This window comes from Xenopus laevis, chromosome 5S (assembly GCF_017654675.1).
Source record: "Xenopus laevis strain J_2021 chromosome 5S, Xenopus_laevis_v10.1, whole genome shotgun sequence".
NCBI lineage: Eukaryota > Metazoa > Chordata > Amphibia > Anura > Pipidae > Xenopus > Xenopus laevis.
This window is the reverse complement of record NC_054380.1, coordinates 119,001,873-119,024,011: the sequence shown is the minus strand read 5'-3', so window position 1 is coordinate 119,024,011 and position 22,139 is coordinate 119,001,873. Positions and strand designations below refer to the sequence as shown.

Sequence of the window (22,139 nt, the reverse complement as noted above, 5' to 3'; positions counted from 1 at the left end):
ATAAGTTAAATTATGAGCACCATCAATTTAAATGACGGGCTCCTTCAAAGCATTGCGAATGAAACAATGCATTCTGGGTATCACAAGAGCCCATAGGCCCCCACAATTGACCACAGTGATGGGATGATTTCCCTCACCCCAGGGGAGCAGATCTGATAGAACTCAGATAAAACCCTTTACAATGGGAAGAAGTACTCTGCCTGTCCTTTCTGGAGAGAAATGAATCAACAAGTGCAATGCCACAACTTTCCAAGCATTTCATGCTGAAAGGAACCACAAGGAAAAGACAGTAGTAGCATGTCCCTAGAGACTGCTTCCGACTGGAAAAAGTATGAGGAAACATTGGAGGAATATAAGTTGGTGGTAGATCCCTTCTTGCCATGCCTTAAAGCTTTAAGGAGGAAAATTATTTCTGGGATCCACCAGGCTGTGCACACCCCAACATCACAGGTGTGTAGACTTGTGAACTACTATATCTTTAATTTTTGGAGTACTATATGCCTTGTTCTCCCCTCTGGGTATATAAGAGGGTAGGTTTAGGACTGGCTTCTGGAGGCGATCAGCCAGATGGAAAAGTTGCCCCCAGAATGCTTAACACCCCCCAATAAAGAAAAACAAATGGAGAAGTTAGAGTGTGGTGGTAGGGCCATTCTTAGAACACATTTCCAAGTGGATACCACTCTGCCGGATGGTACCAGGCAGATAAACCACACCCTAAATACTTTTTCTATTTTATTTTATTTTATATGAGGACTCCATGAAAAGGTTCCCTAATATGATTTGAGACCAGGGCCGGATTTACATAGCGGGCACCCCTAGGCCTGCTGTCGTTCATCGCCCCAGTGTTTCTGAAAGAATCTGGGTGTGGTTGGGGAACATGCCCCCCCCCTAAAATCCTGCCGCCATAGGCCCGGTCCTTGGTGGCCTCTCCACAAATCCGGGCCTGTTTGAGAATTTCATATTTATTACATGTAGTTATATATGCAGACCTATGTGTATATGAATGCACATTTCTTAAATTCCTGTCTACTCCAAAGGATTGTAATTAACCCCCATTTAGCTAATAGGGTTACATTTCAAAGAGGAACTGTTTGTACAGTTTTTATCATTAAAAGGGACATCTAAAGAAATTAGCTGATTTTCCTGTTTAACCTGGATTTTCCTGTTTAACCTGTCATCAGCCAATCAGAACCATTCCCCATTTTTGGTAATGGCATAGAAACAGTACAACATTGGAATTGGTTTTTGGCTGAAGAGAAAGGGGAAGGAGAGCAGAAGAGAAAGGGGAGAGGAAGGGAAGCAGAGGAGAAAAAAAAGGGAAGCAGAGGAAAAGAGAAAGGGAAGCAGAGGAGAAGAGGAAGGGAAAAAGAGGGAGAGAGAGAAGGAAGGAAGTGTAACCTGTAGGCACATTTTGAAAGATCTCTGTATAATTTGCTGTGTCTGGGCTGAATAATCTGAATAAATAGTTTCATCTCTGGGAACCTTGGTTGCATCCTTTACCTGGCTGTGGTAAATTGCAGACTCTACATTTCATAACACTATACGGATACTTGGATATATCTATAAAATACACAACATTTTGGTGCTAGTGACCAGAAGAAGCGTTAATGATTAGTGACCCAAGAGCCTGCAAGCCCTGTGGAGCCCTGAAAGGAAGGAAGGTTGGAACCCTAGGACTGTGGTCTGCAGACTTGTGACAGTGAACCTCAAGGGTTAGTAAGAACATTGGTTTTTTTTTTTTACTTATTTCTTGTTAGCATTTTTTTTTCTATATAATGGCTGCAGTTGTTGATAAAAGCAATAAGGGAGAAAATGTCCGCATGTGGTTAATAAATGATATTAAAAACCATGGGGGACCATATGAAATCCCACAGGAATGTAAAGATTCATGGGATTTAATGAGAATTTTTATAGCTGACAGTGTTTTTGATAAGGAAACTAAGGAATCAAAACGTAAAGGAATGGTCCTTCAGGGATTATTATCCTGTTGTTTAAAAATGGCAGAGATTATTAAACAAAAGGATAATGATTTTACAGAACAGACTGACAGGTATGAAACTTTGCTGAAAGTGTCACATGAAAAGATTTCTGAATTATATTGCATGCCATTACTACTGGTGAAGTAATAATTGAAAAGGCCAATCTGTGTGACCATTTAACAAAAACAAATGATGAATTGTCAGTGAAAATACACGATATAGAGAAGGAGCTGGAGGAACACAAACATGCAGTAAATATTGCTTTTGATAAAGTTGGTGAAAAATCTGATCAACTTTGTCAAAGCAATATTTCCAAATTTAAAGAGCACAAACAAATTTATCCACGGAATGAATTGGATCAAGTATCTAGTTTCCCAGCAGCCCCTGTTGTCACTATGACTGTATTAACACTGACAATACAGGTGAGGTACAGCTCATATCAAAGCAATTAAAGCCTCAGGAGATGGATGCTATTGTTAGAGAGATTGGGCAGGTACCAAGGTATGACATAAATAGATTCATGAAATGGTTCTGTGAATTAAAAAGGGTTAGAGAAACATATAACCTGAATACAGACGATATTGATAGAATCTTACAAAGAGTGTTTGGAAATGGTTTGTGGGTTAGGATTGTACAGAACTGTGGACAGCAGCGTAGGACAAAGGATGTTTTTAGAGAAATGCTGAGAGCATTGTATGGCATTACGTTGAATGTGTCATTATCTGGTAAGATAAAGCAAATGAAACAGAAATGTCCATATGAGCTATGTGATAGGATAGCCACAATAATGGATCAATTATTAACTGGTAATCCTGTATTCGAAAATGGTGGATTACTCCATAGAGTGATGTTATTGGAGGCTTTAGAAGAGGATGTCAGGGAAGGTATATTGTCTGTAACATCTGACCCTATAGATTTAAAGGATATATTGTTAAGGGCAGATAATTTGTGGCGGAAAAGGAATAGAGAGGAGTTGTTTGCAGTTGATGCCGCTAGAATTTTTAGGATTGAAGGACAACAAAAGAGAGAGTATGTTGGTTTAAGTGGGCCTCAGAGAGGAAAGGTGTCATACAACTCAGACCGGCAGAGAGAAAGAGGGAGATATGAACAGGGGAAGAAAGATAGGGCTCCTAGACAATCCTGGATACCCTTTTCCCAACTGAAAAGAGAGCATGACAAGCTTAAAATTGAATATGAGACCATAAGGGCTGAGAGAGATCTTTTGAAACAAAATTTTTCTGTGCTAGAGGCAGAATTGTCCAAATTAAGGTGTGTTTCTCTTACAACTTCTGAGGGCACATTTACTATCGGTCGAATATCGAGGTTTAATTAACCCTCGATATTCGACTATCGAAGTTAAATCCTTCAACTTCGAATATCAAAGTCGAAGGATATACCGCTATTCGCTCGATCGAACAATCGAAGGAATAATTGTTTGAAGGAATTATCGTTCGATCGAATGATTAAAACCTTTGAATCAAACGATTCGAAGGACTTTAATCCATCGATCGAAGGGTTTTCCTTTGATCAAAAAAACCTTGGAAAGCCTATGGGGACCTTCCCCAATTAATTATGAGAAGGCAGATAGAATAAATTCTCACCATGATTGCTACATGTGATCAGTTTATTGTTGCACTGGTGCCAGGGTTTGGCCTGGGGGGACAAATTATTGAATGGGACTGGGCATGAGTCAGCTGTCTTTTTACGTATTGGTGCTGATAACAGAGTAAGAGGACCTTAAAGTATTAGGTTTGCCTGAAGTCTTCGTCAAATTAAAAAAGTTTTGGATTCATAGACTGATTTGCTTGGGGTACAACATTTTTACACATGATAGATTGAACCTCAATAGAGGGGAGGCCCCTGTACTAGGGAAAATAGCAATAAAGCTGGAAAATTGTTTAAACTAGACACAAAAGGAAGGTTTAAAGTATTGTGACAACGTACACAACAAATGTGCAGGGGTTGAAAAGTATGAATACTAAGGAGAGCTTGCTGTTACAATTCAATCTAAATAAAAGTATCAGTATGACAGTAAAATAATTTCCCCTCAAAGAAAAACAAATGGCCTGTCATTTCTGGGAGATTCCTGAGAGTTATTGAAGAAAAAGGTTATTGAAATAGTTAAATAGAGATAAACCAACTGTGTCCTTTCCATAGTATTCATAGGTGATAATCTGGGGACATTTGAAATAAATGGCAGGGTGGCGCTGATGGAAAAGTGATTAATTCAAATGAAATATAGTCTTGTTAGCTGGTTTTTCTAGAAACACCCCTGATGACCTTTACCTGAATCAGTAAAAAGGCCTGAAGGCCAAGTAGATTGGTATTTTGTTAAGATGTATTTTGGCTATTTATAATACCAGCCTGAAGGTAAGATGAGGTAACTCTGTAGTGATTTACCTCATCTTGCCTTCAACACCTCTTAGCTGCCCTACATATATTTTAGGACAAAGAAGTAGCTATTATGGAATCCCTTATCTAGACAAAATATACGTTTTTCTCACTGAATTGCATCTGAAATTATGAAATTGGATTAGGGGGTGAGAGTTTCTCATCTAATTGAATTTAGCTCACATAAAACAGTAATCACAGAATAATTCATATCATAAAATTTCTTTTGGACAATAAATTGCTGGTAAGGAAGCATTTTTTTTTTGACAGGTAACATGGAAGAAATTTTTTTCCGTTAAATTACAAAACAGTAAAACAAGTGCAAACAAGGGCATTATCCTTTATAAAAATCTATATTTTAACAATGTAGCAATCAAGAACTGTGTACACTGTCTGTCTGCACTAAGGTTAAATATCATTTTTATTTTAAAGGAACTGTAATGGCAAAAAAATTAAAGTAAGGAAAATATAATGTACTGGTTGCACTGCACTGGTACAACTGGTTTGCTTTAGATACTCGACTATAGGTTATATAAACAAGCTATTGTATAGCCATGGGGACAGCAATACAAAGCTGAAAAAGGAGAAAAGGCACAAGATACACAGCAGATACCAGATAAGCTATATAGTATACAATAGGAATCTTCAGAAAATATCTGTTATCTACTATGAATCCTGTGCTTGATAATAATAATGCATATCATATTCCCTGTAATATTCCTAAGTAATAAAAATGCCTCTAATTGGATGATTGAATGTTTCCATCAAAAACTTTCCACTAATTAGCAACTTTGTCTATTTTACAGACCGATCACATTTTAAAACAATGTCAAAAGGCTTCAGATTTTGTATCATACTCCTTATGTTGATGGCCTGTGGATTCTTCTATAGAAAGTCCGGCATACAACCCTCTACTATTTTCAAGTCAATTATTTCTCCAGGAAGCAAAAGCTCCAGTTCTAGCAGTACTTACCCGGCTACAAATGTCAGTTTCTCTTCTATCAGCTCAATGGATGTTCTAAAAAAGGGAAATGGTATTATATTTATTGAGACAACTGACAGAATGAAGCCACCATCTTTGGTATTATGTGCTATTAAATCTGCAGCCCGTGTGTACAAGGATAGGTCTGTTGCGTTCTTCATGAAGGGTTTACCAGACATAAACACAATGGAGGATGAACTTAAAGCACGCAGTCATTTCCCTACCCTTTCATCTTTTGATAATGTCTACTTTTTTCCTTTGCAAATGGAAAAATTATTCAATGACACACCACTCATGCCATGGTATAAAAAGGTAAGTTGAGTAAGTATTTATAGCTACAAAACAGAATCAAACCTCAATGCCAATGTATTGTTTGAAACCCCATAAATATTATAGTGGTAGGATAATCTATGGAAGGGTTATTGGCTCTAACAGATGGAAATACTAGGTAAAATGAATAAAGGCAAGCCACAGCTGGCAATATATGGGTATATTTATCAAAGAGTGAGGTTAGGGATCACCACAGTCCTCTAGAGTAAAATTCCGCCACTCTCCATTCATTTCTATGGGATTTTGAAAGGCGTATTTATCAAAGGATTTCACTTTCACCCATTGATAAATACTCTTTGGAGAGTGGTGGAATTCCACTCTAGAGTACTGTGGCGATCTCTATCTTCAATCTTTGATAAATATACCCCAAAGAATGCGAGAATCCTGCAGCAAAAGGTTGAAAGTGTTGATGCTATAACACATATGCACACTCTAAACACATAACACGCAGAGTCGTATTTATAAAAGTTAAAATTTTAGTGGTTTAGAGGTTTTTATATCCATGATTAAACTCACTTTCTCTAAAATCATGAATGCCATGAACGTTATTAAAAGAACTGAAAATATAAAAAGTTGGTTTAAAAAAGAAAATGAACGATGCACTATACCAAAGATTAAAGTTTTTCAGATAATTTTTCGTACAATTACTAGAGAAAAAAAATCTGAAAACCTCTAAAAGTCTGAATGGTTAAAGAAAAGGTCCAAAAGGATCAGAGCCAATCGCAGTAACTTCTATAGGACTTCAACTGCTTTTACTTGGATAGGTTTTGTATAATAGTTTTTCATGGTTTTTAAATGTAATAAATCTTTCAGAAAATTAATTTTTAGAGAAAAAATACAATTTCTGAAAAAATAGTAAATCAGCCTTAGGTGTGGACATCTAGGGGCACATTTACTTAGCTCGAGTGAAGGATTAGAATAAAAAATATTTAGAATTTTGAAGTATTTTTTTGGCTACTTCGGCCTTCGACTTCGACTTCAATTCGAACTAAAAATCATTCGACTATTCGACCATTCGATAGTCAAAGTACTGTCTCTTTAAATAAAACTTCGACCACCTATTTCGCCACCTAAAACCTACCAAACATCAAGTTAGCCTATGGGGAAGGTTCCCATAGGCTTTCTAGCCAATTTGTGATTGAAGTAATATCATTTGATCGATGGAATAAAATCTTTCGAATCGTTCTATTCGAAGGATCTAATCGTTCGTTCAATCGTACTAAATGCGTCGATTTTACTTCGACAGTCGAATATCGAGGGTTAATTAACCCTCGATATTCGACCCTAAGTTAATGTGCCCCCTAGTAAATCTGCATTTGTTGTGTGGACTTCTAGGAAATGACCCTAAGTAGTATGTCACCTGCTTTAGAATTTTGCTAGTGAAAACTCATTGCCTTTACTGCCCATTAGGGATGTAGCGAACCGCCGATAATGTGTTCGCGAACGCCGTTCGCGAACACCGGCAAAAAATGCGAACAGTTCGTGAACAGTTCGCGAACTTCGAACATCCGAAAATCGTTCGATTCGAACGATCGAAGGATTTTAATCGTTCGATCGAACGAAAATCGTTCGATTTTAGCGACCGAATGGTCGAACGATTTTGACGCGAACGCCTATTGGCGAACGTCGCGCGACGTTCGCGAACTTGCGGCGCACGCGAACAGCCGATGTTCGCACGAACAAGTTCGCCGCAGAACAGTCCGCGACATCCCTACTGCCCATTAGCTGTTACCTAAAGCAATGTTTCCTTTCTGTCTGCTGTAATCTCTATGCAGTCTGGGGAATCAAGGGACATTAGTCAATATTTGTGAAGGCCTCAGCCTTCTCATAAGGAACTTTTATCTTAAGCCTTGGGGGCCGATCAATTAACAATCGAATTGCTATTTTTGTCCACAAATTTAAAAAAATCCATGGTTTTCATATATTTCTAAAAAGCTCAAAAAAATTGAAATTCGTAAAGGGAAAAAATACAAACACCAAACTTCGCCAAGCTACCACACATTTTTAGAGCTTTTCAAGGTATTCATATTTTTTTACCGTATGATTCAGTGCTTTTTGTTGTTAGCACTTTTTATATTCGTATCTTTTAATAAATTCAATGACCATCATGGTTTTAGAAAAAACCTTTAAAACCTTTACAATCCAACAAATAAACCTCCATGGAAAGCACTAGATGTAGTAATTCATATTTACTAGCATGTAACATCTACTGATTTTCTGTTAGAAAGTAAACATCTGATGGGTGTCTGTGACTTATTAGACATTTAGGAAACTTGGAAACCTTTTGCATCATTTGGAAATTCAATATGCTGATATGTTGGGTGGAGCTGTAATAATAAGATCTGTGGCAAAGAGGCATTTTGAATTGTAGTCAGCAGTTAAACGTGTTCTTGTTTACCAGTATTCTATTAGGTTTATTCATTGTTTAAATGATTTTAGCAGACTAAGGGGGTTATTTATTAAAGTTCAAATTCCAAAAATTGTTGGGAATGTTTCTTGGTACATTTTACAGGTGAACTATCTTGACAATTAAAATTTAATACAAGCGTCCTCATACTGAAGTAAGAATCTTTTACCATTCCTCTCTCATCATCGATTTCTCTTCATTCTCTCTTCATGGTGCAGTTGGGTGTCAGATGAATAATCCAATATATTTTATAAGGAGAACTACCTTTCCTAGCAGACGTATTAGAGCTCATTCAAATAACTGATTCTAGTACAAACAAAATATAACAAAATAACTGCCTTTTGCACAAATCCTGCATGTAGAGAGACCTGGGGCAGATTTACATAGGGTCGAAGTTAAATCCTTCGAATATCGAAGTCGAAGGATTTAGCGCAAATAGTTCAATCGAACGAAAAATCGATTCGATTTTAATCCATGGATCGAACGATTTTTCTTTGACCTAAAAAAGCTACCAAAGCCTATGTGGACCTTCCCCATAGGCTAACATTGACTTCGGTAGCTTTTAGGTGGCGAACTAGGGGGTCGAAGTTTTTTCTTAAAGAGACAGTACTTTGACTATCAAATGGTCGAATAGTCGAACGATTTTTAGTTCAAATTGTTCGATTCGAAGTCGAAGGTCGAAGTAGCTCATTCGATGGTCGAAGTAGCCAAAAAAAACATTCGAAAGTTTTTTCCCTCTATTCCTTCACTCGAGCTAAGTAAATGGGCCCCCTGGTGTCTGGTGATTTTAATAGAGTGAGCACTAATACATCTTCTAGGCAAAAGGAGCCCCCTAAATAATATATTGGATTATTAATCTGGCACCCAACTCCCGAATGAAGAAAGAATGAGGAGAGAAAGGTACTGAGAGAGGAATAGTGAAGATAAATTTGATTATTTCAGAAATGGCACAGGATTTTTAATTGATTGCATTTAGAACGTTTCATATTTCAGTATGCTGAAGCTAATATCATGATAATTCCCCTTTTACTTTAATGCTTACTCAAAAAAAACTGACAAGACACGAGTGACCTTTCAGGGTTCCCCCCCCAATCAATCTAAGCAGAAACTCAAACCGAATAGTCGAGGTCACATTTTTTTCGGTGTAAAAATTGAATTTCTCCCTTCTTTTTCTATTTGCTTGGAAAATATTACTTGCTGTGTCAATTGTCCATCCATTGGCCACATCTGTAATGAGCAGTTCCATTTATCATAGGAATGATTTTTTTTTTACCAGTAAACTGTTAAAATAAATATATAGAGTTGTTGGAAAATATTCACATAGACTTTCCTAAGATGGGGATTTATGAAAAATTAAGTTAGCTTTTTTCTTGATTTTATAAAAAATTAAAAAAAAAACACAGAAAGAAAAAAAGTGCAAGTAGTTTTAGAAAAAAAAACCCATGGTAATTAAAAATGAACAAGATTTTGTAGAAGTCTATGGGCATATTCTTGAACAACTTTATTCATTTTAACAAATTACTGAGAAAAAGGGAAGAGAAGTATAAAAAAAACCTCCAATTATAAATCAAACTACTACTTACAGATGTGGCTAATGGATGGACAAGTAATACAGTACATTGAAAATAAATGCAAAAATGTAACTTTGTTTCTGTGAAAAATGCAAACTCTACTATCTGGTTCAAGTCTTTTCTTAAATAAGCTAGAGCTTAACCCCCCCCAAAAAAAGTTGTTCTAATTTTGTCAGCATTTAATTATAATGTACGAGTAGTCAATGGGAGTTGTTCTAGGCAAAATTAAAATGTTTTTTCGATTTGAGTTTTTTAACCTCTGAAAATGATGAGGAGAATATAAATTGAATTCATTTGAGTTTCTCTTAATCTGATTACATTTTTTAATTCTAATTTTTAAGAAATAAGCAAACATAACCTTAGTTGAGCAATTCGAAACATTTTATTTCACAGCCCTAACCTTTTTCGTGCATTTCCACATGTAGCCATTGCAATATTTTAAACACATGATTATATGAGTCATTCATATAGGTAATAATTTACATAGCTTGGGAGTGCATGCAAACAAGATCCGCATGTGGGGCTGGGTGATAGCTCTATCCAGGACATCCAAACGATCCACTCTGGTCACGTGAGTAAGGAAAGTACTAGACTGGAGGCGCATGAGTTTGGTGCTAGTTTGGATAGAAAAGTTGTATGGAACAATTGTATAAAAATCTTCTTTTATTAAATCTTCTTTTAAAACACACAAAAATCCGGATGAGCAGAGCAGGGGAGAACATGGCTCAACGCGTTTCGTGACTACAGCGGTCACTTCATCAGACTTCTGGTGGATTTGGTGGACTTGAAGCATGTGGGGATGATCATCTGGCTTAGTGATGTGTTGAAAATGTCACTGAAGACATCAGCCACCTGATCAGCACAGTCTCTGATCACACGACCAGGAATGTTGTCTGGTCCGGCAGACTTTCGTGGCTTGACCTTGGTTAAGGTTCGCCTCACGTCGGCTGTGGGTAGACAGATGACTTGGTCAGTGAGAAGAGGCGTGCCTTTCCTCGCAGGCTCTTTGTTTAGCGTGTCAAACCGTGCTTAAAACTTGTTCAGTTCCTCTGGGAGTGTGGCGTCTTTGTCGCTGCTGCTCCATGCAGGCTTTTACTATGTGACAGCCTGAATGCCATAAGTTGCCATAAATTGCGTGAGTCTTTTGTGTTGTCTAAATGATTGTGAATCTTCAGTGTGTACTCTTGCTTTGCTTGTTGGATGGTTCAAGAGAGGTTGGCCCTGGCTGTTTTAAGAGCAGTTCTGTCCCCTGACGAGAAAGCGGCATCCCTCTCTCTTAGCCGTGTACGAACCTTTGCTGTAAACCAGTGTTTTTCAATGGCTTTCGTGGTGACAGTTTTGGAGACGGTAACATCCTCTATGCATTTGTTGATGTAGCAGGTCACAGAGTCTGTGTATTCCTCCAAGTTGATGGAGCCATTGTGGGTAGCAGCCTCTCTGAACATCTAAAACAATCTGTGAAGTCGAAACAGTCCTGAAGTGCTTCCACAGCTCCACTCGGCCAGATTGTGATGGTTTTTCTGGCTGGGTTTGTGCGTTTGAGCAGCGATGTGTATGTGGGTGATAACATCACTGTACGGTGGTCGGATGTGGGCGCGCACGAAGGCTTTGTAGGTGCCACGCACACTCTTTTAGACTTTGTCCAAACAGTTCTTGTATCAAAGTTCACATGTTGAAAGAATTTGGGAAGCACTGACTTCAGGTTTGTGTGGTTGAATGAAGCTTGTTACTCGTTTAACCTTCACAAACATATGAAGTGTTATGTGTATCACCCCATAAAAATATGAAGTAAAAGTAAATTTAAAAAATATTATTCAGTTTTTTTTTATTGCTGTTCTATTGCCACCTTCACACATACAGATGAAGCCACTTTAGTTTGTGTGTTTGACACAGAATAACTAAACTCAGATTTCCCATTGATCCCATTTAACACAGACAATTGCGTCACATAATCCCATCTAATTAAAGTATTCACCATTGTGAAAATGGTGCTTTGATATGCTAATGAAAAGGTTAAAAGCATTTAATGAGTTAAAATGACTTGAGATAACACTGTTTCTTCAGTTAATCCCGAGTGATAACACATTTAACTCACAAATCCAAGTGGCTTCATCTGTACTAACATGTTATTATCCATTTATTGCATATATTAATAATGTTGTAATAAAACCTCAGACATAATCATTTTAACCACCACCTAATAGTTAACACGTCCAAGTTTATAATTTATGTTCTACAAAAAAGTCCTTTAAGGTGAGGTTGCCTAAGGAATGATCTATATTAATTTTATACAGTATATTCCATTACTGGCAATTTTCCTAATTTAAGTTGTTGTTTTCATCTTATAAACAATCTCACATCTTTGCTATGTCATGTGAAGAGGAATAATGAGACTGTGTTACTGCAGTTTCTAAAAAGGCAGACTCTTCACCTGTTTTTCAGGTTGACCAGAAAATAATGGTGTAAAATCCAGGAAAATGCCAAATTAGAGAAACAAAACTGGAAAATAAGTAAAAACCCTAAATTGGGGAATGTAAAAATTGAGGTCTTGCTGTAGCCACCATAGAAATAGATATCTGTTCATATGGCTTTCTTTCTGTCTAGACTTTTCAAGACAATTGCATTTTTATTTTGTAAATAAAAAATAATTGTGTTATGATAAAGAAAGACAGTCCTTTTAACCATTTAACTCCTTCCCACAGATTTTAAAAACATTTTTTAGATATATATATATATATATATATATATATATATATATATATATATATATATATATATATATATATATATATATATATATATATATATATATGTATATATATATATATATATATATATATATATGTATATATATATATATATATATATATATATATATATATATATATATATATCTCAATATTTTATACGTTTTTTTTCCCAAAAAAGAAACCCAGCGCATCAATAAATCATTGGGACTTCTCCCATTGTCCAGTTGAGTTATGGAGTGACATAAAGCAGTGCTGTAATTTCAAGACTACCTGGAGTCAGCCAAAACTGCTAAGTTTCTATCACTGCTACAGCGTGCTAAAATTTGGTTGCGTAAAGTAAATTTGTGCACTAATACCCCCCTAAATAATAGGGATAGGGGAGAATGCACTGACAACTACTGAATTACTATTCTTGTTTGGTTTTCAAAGTTAGTTAATTAACAGATTTTACAGTTATGCTCTTCTAACTAGTTATATCTTAATAATGGAACATGGGTAAATCAGAACTTATACACTGCATGTAAAAATATCGTGGTTATGTCATAAAATACATGCCCAGAAGCAGTAACTAGTGATGGGCGAATTTACCACGAAATTCACAAAACAGCAAAAAATTCACGAAACGCATTGAAGCCACTGGACATCAAAATAATTTTGACGCGAGTGAGCGTGAGCGTCAATTGTTTGATGCATCGGATGTTTAGTCGGCGAATGGAGCCCGCAATTAATTAATTTGCATGCGGCCAAACGTGAAAATTCACCACAAATTTGTGTCTGGCGGATTTAGTCGCCCATCACTAGCAGAAACCCATAGCAACCAAGCATCAGAAAACATTTACTGGTCGTCTGTTTAAAAGAAACGTTTTGGTTTCTGTTGGTTATTGCTCCTGGGCAAACTTAGCATCTTCTATTATATAGGGGATAGGCTCAACATGAAGAGGCACATTTATCAAGGGTCGAATTTCGATTTTCAATTTTCAAAATCGATTTTACTCAAAATTCGATTGGGGGTTATTTATTTAAAAAAATGGAATATGGAAAACTCAAACTAATTTTACCGATCCAAAAACTTGAATTGAATTTGATTTGAATTTGACCAAACCCAATTCGAGTTTTGTCTCCGAAAAAAACTCAAATATCAAGAAGGCTACAAACATCTCCAAATTGGTCACCAGACTTCTCCAACTGACTTATAGAAGAATTCAGGCGGTGTTAGGTGAATTCTTAAAGGGCCAGAGTATGATAAATCTCGAAAATCTAATTAAAATTTTTTAAAAAAACTTGAATCGAGTTTGTGTAATTCCCTAGTTGAATCTGACAGTTTTGCCATAAGGGTAGAACTACATGGGCGACTACAATGCATTTCCGGTGTGTTGTGTCGGATGAATTCTGCAACACCATCCACATTGCTATTTCTTACCTTATTCTCTATCTAATTAAAAATTTTTAAAAAAAACTTGAATCGAGTTTGTGTAATTCCCTAGTTGAATCTGACAGTTTTGCCATAAGGGTAGAACTACATGGGCGACTACAATGCATTTACGGTGTGTTGTGTCGGATGAATTCTGCAACACCATCCACATTGCTATTTCTTACCTTATTCTCTATCGCATTCGATTTGATGTCTGAAAATTCGACCCCTAATAAATCTGCCACCGATACATCAGTTCTTAGACAGGTTAGACAGGAGGCAAATAGAAAGATTGTGTGTTCATTATCTGGAAAGGGTTACTAAAGTTCAGGCAGGCTACTGACTTTATTAGTAAGGGGTCAAGCATAAAGAGTGAAAGACCATATTAATATAATTTTTATGGAATATGGTAGGGATTAATACCGTGAAGTAGAGAAAGGCAGTTTCCAGCAGGGCTTGATTTGCATAACGGGTGCCCCTAGGCCCGCTGTCGTCCATCGCCTCCATCCCCTTCCTTTTATTTGCTCAAATTTTCATCACCGGGACCTAAGCAATGTAGAATGGAATATGGGAAATTTAAAAAAACTATTGTATCTGGTTGGGCAGCATGCCGCCCCCTAAATCCTGCCACCCTAGGCACGAGCCTTGGTGGCCTCTCCACAAATCCGGGCCTGTCCACCAGTTAATCTCTGCAGTGAACCCTTATACTCTTAGGTGTCTATTTATTATGTTGTGTAAAACAAAATTAGTCTGATGTAAAAGTGTATGTTGGCACTATAGAAATACATCTTAATAATACATTTTCCATTATTTGAGCCTTGATTAATTAATGAATGCAACTGAATAAGATTATACAGTACCATTCCCACGTTCTCAATGCCTCACTGTGAATATATCTTAGTAGACGATCAATTTTGCTTGATTATACAATAAATAAATACTTTAAATAAGGAGACTGGTCCTGGAGGTTGTTATCCAGTGTGAAGAATCAAGTAGAAAATATTTTCACGACACAAGCCTGTTTAAGGAACCCAATAACATAACGATAGACTCATGAGAAATTAATAAAACCTTCCACAATTTTTATATTATATTCTGAAACAAATCCAGGTCTATGATTTCTTAGAGACAGCTAAACTGTCCAAACTTTCCTCAACACATAGAACTATTGATAGCAAGGATCGTCAGGCAGGCTAGGGTCAAACCGGGTAATCAATCAGATGGGATAGAGGCAGAATCGGAATCAAACAACAGGCAGGAGTCAAACCAGGAAGTCAATCAGGAGGGACAAGTGGAATCAAAGTCGGTTTTCAGAGGTCAGAGAAGTCAAAAGCCAGGCCGGGTCAAACACAGAGGATCAGAACAGATTTCAGACAAACAGGAACTAGCACAAGGCTCAGGAAACCACTAGGAATCAAATCCTATCATGGCAATGTCTAGCAGCCCAACTGGGCCTTTTATAGCGGTAATTTCGCGTCAAGATTTTCACGCCATTGCGCATCTGCGTCAGATGCTTGTGCGTCCGCGTCAATAAGTACGTGGAGACGCGCACGCGTCCAATAAACCAACATGGCGGCAGAGACAGACTGGCGTGGCAGGCGTCCCCGCCGAACCACTGGACCACCAGGGTAAGTTTTAATTTTCGTTACATTATCTGAGCATTTCCAAACAATTATTTGGTTAAAACAATGTAATTTCTATGCTTACTCTCAATACTGTAACAGGGCAGGGTCCACAACTTTTTACTTGCACTTTAAAGACATTTTGTGTCATTCCTCAGTTTAAGTCAACAGAGGATGATAAATGTGGACTGGAAACATCTCTGTTTTGAATCCTCAGAGATTCTATCCTATTCTATACTCAGCCTAAAAAAGCTACTATATGATGTCTGCTAAAATGTGCCAACTTTCAATGATTTTTATGCCTTGCATCTGTGGAATTTTATGAATCAAGAAAAGAAAAGTATGGTTCCTGAAAGTAACACACTGATAGAACATCTCTACCAACAGTATTGTCCCACAACCTATGATGCTCTTAAAAGGAATGGGACTATACATGCATAAACCCCTCTAACACACAGCTGGCTCCCTGAGCCCTCTAAACAATATTTAAAGTCTTGTGAAATCCTTGCTGTGCATTTAAAATACCGTATATCAACCTTTTAACATCTATGCAATACAAAGAACAGATTTCCAAATACACATGTCCACATTTTTTCTTTGTTTGAAATGCCCCCACACACCAAGGTGCATATTTGTGATTCCTCAAGCTTTATGGTCAACCAAAAGGATCATAGTTGGATCTTTAATTTTTTTGCAAAAACCCACTAAATAAATATACAGATATACATGCTATGCAAGGGCGGGAAACGGATTTGAAATGTCTTAGATTATTTTACTTTCTATCTAGCCCATGTGCTTTTTTTTGTTCTTACAAAGCATTTAACCAATTGGTCCTTTATTAGGTGGTGGTCTTGTCTCAAAAATGGACAATGTCTTAATAATCGTTTCTACTAAGTTCCTCTATGAACATGGCTGAGCCCCATTGCTCTGTATGGCAGTATGGAGCTGATCATCTTAAAACAAACATATTCTAAAAAAAAATTATACAGAGTTCAGCTTCATAAATCAAGTAATTGAAGATATTTATTGACAATTCTTTTGGATTGCCCAGTTAAATTTAAGATTAATCTGCCCTTGAATTTTTACTAGAATTTCTAAGAAATATCCTTCCTGGCATGCTGGGAACTAAATGGAACAAATTTTCGTTTGATGTGTTCTGTAAGACTTTGCAGTCTGAATACTAATAGACTGTGCCTCAGTAGACGTGCAAGGGGTGTTATTCATGGCTTATCTGAGGTAGATTGTGTTTGTATAAATAGTTATTACAAATTTTTATTTAAAATGCCATGTTTGATTTGACTTTGGAAAAAAAAGATTTTTTTTAAATATTGGACTATTTCTAAAATGAACAAAATGTTTTACAGTCTTTATAAGTATAAAAAAATATATAGACTGAGGAAAAAAAATAAGCAATATGTGCCTAAATTCCTACTCTTTTTGTTGACTTATTTACTAAATTATTTATTTTTATTTTGTAGTAGTTTGTAGGACTTTGCTTTAATAGTAACTTATGTTGGTAATTTATTTACTAGGACCTCATTACAAAGCAAAATTCAGAGGAAAAGGCTTTTTAAAATAACTGAAGTAGTTCATTAGACAAAGAAAAATAATAAGATTAATAAGGTAATAGGAGTTTTGCCTGTATAGCACGGCAGTATAGCACTTAGCTGTAGTGATGGGCGAATTTATTCACCAGGCACGAATTTGCAGCAAATTTGCGAGATTCGCCGCCGGCGAATAAATTCACGAAACAGGCGCAAACATTTGCTGGCTAAAATTCGCCGGTGTCAAAAAAAATGGACGCCCGCGCATTTTCGCCAAAAAAATGGACGCCGGCGTCAAAAACATGCAAAATTTGCCCATCACTACTTAAGTGTGATACTAGGGGGGTTATTTACTAAGCTCTGTATGCAAAAATCATCTCAGACCTGTCATGGTTGCAAATAAGTCAATGGGAGATATCCCAATGATTTTTTGATGTGCGCTGGGCTTCAAGCAATACCCCAAAGTTTTCTGAGTTTTCATGCAAAAATATGAGTTTTCAGGCGAAAAATCTTGAAAATTATGAAAATCTGATGAAAAATCAGAAAAAATCTTGAAAATCGGATTTTTTCTGGAAAGCAAATTTTGGGAAAATGTAATAATAAATAAGCTTAAGAAATCCTAGCCGATTTGATCGGAGTTTGTAGCAGAAAATATTGAGATAAATTCAGACTTTGATAAATAACTGCCAAGGGCTTCCAAAGCCACACATGGTTAAAAGTTTTTACACCTTTTACAGAGCATTTACCGTAAAAAAAGGGGTGCACAGATTTTCCATATATGGTCAAGACACTCATTCCATCTGAGCAGGTGCAAGAATTTTTTGAAAACATGTTGCTTAAGATAATGGTTTCCTGAGCCTAACTATCGCAAGCCTTCTGGTCTATCTCTACCTCGTGTCCTAACTGATGTTAACCCTTTGATCTCGGGTAGCAGGGCCTTGACATTATATGAGCACAGTTTTATTTTACTTTATTGGACCATCATTTATCCTCCATCACACATCTAGCTTAGGTCAGTCTCTAAGTATTAGTGAACTGTTGCTGCAATTGACATTTTATATTATTAGTCCCCCATAGTTGGGCGGTTCTTTTCACTATTCATATAGGCAACAAAACCCTTACCTATGTGTATAAGAAGAAATACTTAAAGACAGTTCCTTCCATCCTATGGATTTTAAAATGTTTTAAGATACACAAACTGAGCTGGTTAATTATGTGAAATGTCTGCAATGAGTGTAAAATTAAAATATTGTACCATAAATTTTGTGTATGTAAATGATGGTTAACTATTTTTTTCAAAAAATGTCTAAACTTTATGAAAATTATTCATTATAGTTTAATGTCCTCTCTAGGGATGTAGCGAACTGCCGATTTGCTGTTCGCGAACGCCGTTCGCGAACACCGGCAAAAAATGCGAACGTTCGTGGACAGTTCGCGAACTTCGAACACCCGCTAAAATCGTTCGATTCGAACGATCGAAGGATTTTAATCATTCGATCGAAGGATTTTCATTCGAATCGAACGATCGAAGCCATTCGATCGAATGCTTTTCATTCGATCGAATGCTTACAATCGTTCGAACGAATGGAAATCGTTCGATTTTTAGCGGTCGAAGGAATTCGAACGGTCGAATGGTCGAACGACTTGTATTCGAATCGAACGCGAACTCAAAATGCGAACGTTCCCAAACGTTCGCGAACATTCGGCGGACGCGAACGGTCGAAGTTCGCGCGAACTAGTTCGCAGCAGAACAGTTCGCTACATCCCTAGTCCTCTCTACCTTTGTCTTAGTATTTCCTCTGCAGGACATACAAGACAATCTAAATTTGAGTTATGATAGAAGAGTATAAAAGATTTTTACTATTGGGTGTTGGCCACTGGGTGGAGTGTAGATTTGAGGGTACCCAGACTTTTAAATGTCTATTGAAAAACTTATAGACGCTATAGGTCTTAACAAAAGAACAATTAATCATCAACCTTCAAATAAATTCAACATTTTCATTATTACCTTTGAAAGAACATATTGTTTCACTCTTTTTACTTTAAAATCTTACAGAGGCTACAGAATGCAAAATACTTATTTTAAGATGAATTCAATATTTGTTGGGCTATAACTTTTCTATATTGCTGTGACATAACCCAAAGTAAAATTATCTGAGCATTTTCTAATATTTGGTTAAAATAATATAATTCATATGCTTACACTCAATACTGTTATTATTCTCTTCATATATAGGTAAATCCTAAATTTGAAACATATTGGACTCATGTAAGTTCAGATGGATGCAGGTTGGCCCTCATTTGGAAACATGGAGGCATTTATATGGATTCTGACATTATATCAATACGGCCCATCCCAGATGTGAACTTTCTTGCATCCCAGTCCTCTCAGTTTTCAAGTAATGGTATATTTGGACTAATAAATCACCACATTTTTTCCTGGAAAAGCATGGAAAGCTTTGTGCAGAATTATAATGGAGCAATCTGGGGGCAGCAGGGTCCACAACTTTTTACCCGCATTCTAAATCAGTTTAGTATCATTCCTCAATTTAAGTCTACAGAGGATGTTAAATGTGGAAACATTTCTTTTTTACACCCTCAGAGGTTCTATCCTATTCCATATCCAGCCTGGAGAAGATATTATGATGTCTGGCAAAATGTGCAAACTTTCAATGATTCTTATGCCTTGCATCTCTGGAATTTTATGAATCAAGAACAGAAAAGTATGGTTCCTGGAAGTAACACACTGATAGAACATCTGTACAAACAGTATTGTCCCACAACCTATGGTGCTCTTGAAAGGAATCAGTCAATTTATGGTTAGTTATTTATTAAAACATATTTACTATATACAGTAGGTAAAGATGGAAACCTGTGACCTGTTGAACTTGCCCTGTTCTGGGACGAAAACCATTTGATGAAAATGTCCATGCCTGCATGAAGGAATTCCAAGACTACCATCTAGCATTGTGTCTGACTCCCAGAAAGCTTCTAAAGTTTATTGCCCAACAATGGGACTCACAACTCTGCCTTATGTGAAAGTTGAAATCTGAAGGCAGTGTTATGTGAATGCCTTCTGTTTTCAGAGGGATTTATACTGCATGGCTTTTTGTCTCCTTTTAGCCCATCTCACCCTAACCAGGTTGGTTTCTCTACTTCACTACTCTACAAGTCCTACCTACTCAGAAGCCATGTTGCAATAGCTTGCACTGATGAGATCTAACAAGATCGAAACAGGCTGTCTGCAAGTTTGGATATATGGCTGTATCTGTGCTATAAAACCAGTGGTACTGGATGCATAGTTGGCCACTGGGATATAAGGGTGTGATTTGCATGTCTCCACCCATAAGGCCTTATGTGAGAGTTAAAATCTCATTTTTGGTATTATTTTTGTAGCATGAGACATGTGAATTAGTAATGGGCGAATTTCTCCTATTTGGCATGCCAAAAAAATTGCAAAATTAAGGAAAAAACGTGAAACTCAAAAATTGATGCCAGTGTCAATTTTGCCGCTCGCATAAACTCAGGGCATCTGAATAGTGTTGACGCTCTGCGATTTTGACGCGAGCAAATTTTCAGACGTGCATCCAAAATTTTTTGACGCTGGTGCATTTTCAAGGGAGTTTGGCGAATGTATTCACCGGCCCATCACTAATGCGAATAGCTTCTGCTTTCAGAAGGATTTACACTGCACCCTAAAAGTGACTTAAAAAACAACAAAAACAAGCTGCAAATAACTGCTGTGTTCCAGTATTTTAAAGTGATACCTAAACGTTCCTATAAAAATCACAGGATGTGTCGGTATCAAGTACTTTCTGTACCCGGAATAGTTACCCTGAAAGCCACCCTGAAGGGGGCTTTGAGAGAAAATATTCTGGGTGCAGCAACTGCTTGAAACAGACACTTTCCTGTGATTTTTATAGGAATGTGTCAGTATTCCTTTAAACAAATAAAGCATCTTTTTGAGGCTAATAATTGAGAAAACACTTTATTCTTATTTAAATAGATAAAGGTATTTCAAGGGAATTTTTATGAAGTATTCGTGCAAAATCTTGGGGAAAATCTAAATTCCAACTTTTATGTTTATTACTTGTTTATTATTTAAAAGTGAGGTGTTGAATGTATTATTTTTTACTCACTCAGGGACTCTTATTCTTGTAAAAAAAGAGAAATTAAATTCACAATCACTTTTACCATATTAGGAGTTGAATTGTTTTTTTTATGTCACAAAATCATTAAACAACATATTCACAATTATCTGAATGCCATTTTATTTTATATGTAGCCCGACACCAAAATGTTAATTCTATTAAAAGTGTACAAAGCCACCACATTCACAAAATGGATTCAAGTTTTTGAAAATGTGATGTTCACCCTTGAGTTTACTCTTTGGGGGATATTTCTCAAAATCCGAAAATATCTCATTATTTTCTGAAATCTACTCTTACCAAATTCGCACGGGCTATTTCCCCTTATTTATCAATACATCTTCCCAAACATTTCCTGTGTGGGAAAGAACTGAAAAAATTCTTGAAAAATTCGTACAAATTTTTCAGATTTAACACCTGATTTTTTTCAGATTTTTGCCTAAAAACCACAAAATTTTCGGATTATTGCACGAAACCCACCACAGATCAGGATATCTTTGGGACTTCTCCCTTTGGCTTATATACAACCTCAGCAGGTCTGAGATGCCGGATTTTCGGATTCTGACTAGGGATGTAGCGAACTGTTCGCCAGCGAACTAGTTTGCGCGAACTTCGACTGTTCGCGTCCGCCGCAAGTTCGCGAACGTCGCGCGACGTTCGCCAATAGGCGTTCGCGTCAAAATCGTTCGACCGTTCGACCATTCGACCGCTAGAATCGAAGGATTTTCGTTCGAATCGAACGATCGAAGCATTCGATCGAATGAAATCATTCGATCGAATGGCTTCGATCGTTCGATTCGAACGAAAATCCTTCGATCGAACGATTTCAATCCTTCGATCGTTCGAATCGAACGATTTTCGGATGTTCGAAGTTCGCGAACAGTTCGCAAACTGTTCGCAAATTTTGCCGGTGTTCGCGAACGGCGTTCGCGAACACATCGGCGGCGGTTCGCTACATCCCTAATTCTGACTAGTATGATATAGAGAGTGAAATTCTGAGACAA

At 36.9% G+C, this 22,139-nt stretch overlaps 1 protein-coding gene and 1 pseudogene across 1 annotated transcript; both read left to right on the top strand.

Moving 5' to 3' along the window:
* Positions 1-1,272: 1,272 nt before the first annotated feature.
* On the top strand, positions 1,273-21,238 carry LOC108718212 (alpha-1,4-N-acetylglucosaminyltransferase). Its single transcript, XM_018265896.2, has 3 exons — positions 1,273-1,712; positions 5,177-5,664; positions 19,224-21,238. Exons 2-3 carry the CDS (start codon positions 5,197-5,199, stop codon positions 19,809-19,811), a joined length of 1,056 nt encoding a protein of 351 aa, XP_018121385.1. The 5' UTR covers positions 1,273-1,712; positions 5,177-5,196; the 3' UTR covers positions 19,812-21,238.
* LOC108718211 lies at positions 1,735-4,201 on the top strand (annotated as a pseudogene).
* Positions 21,239-22,139: the final 901 nt, after the last annotated feature.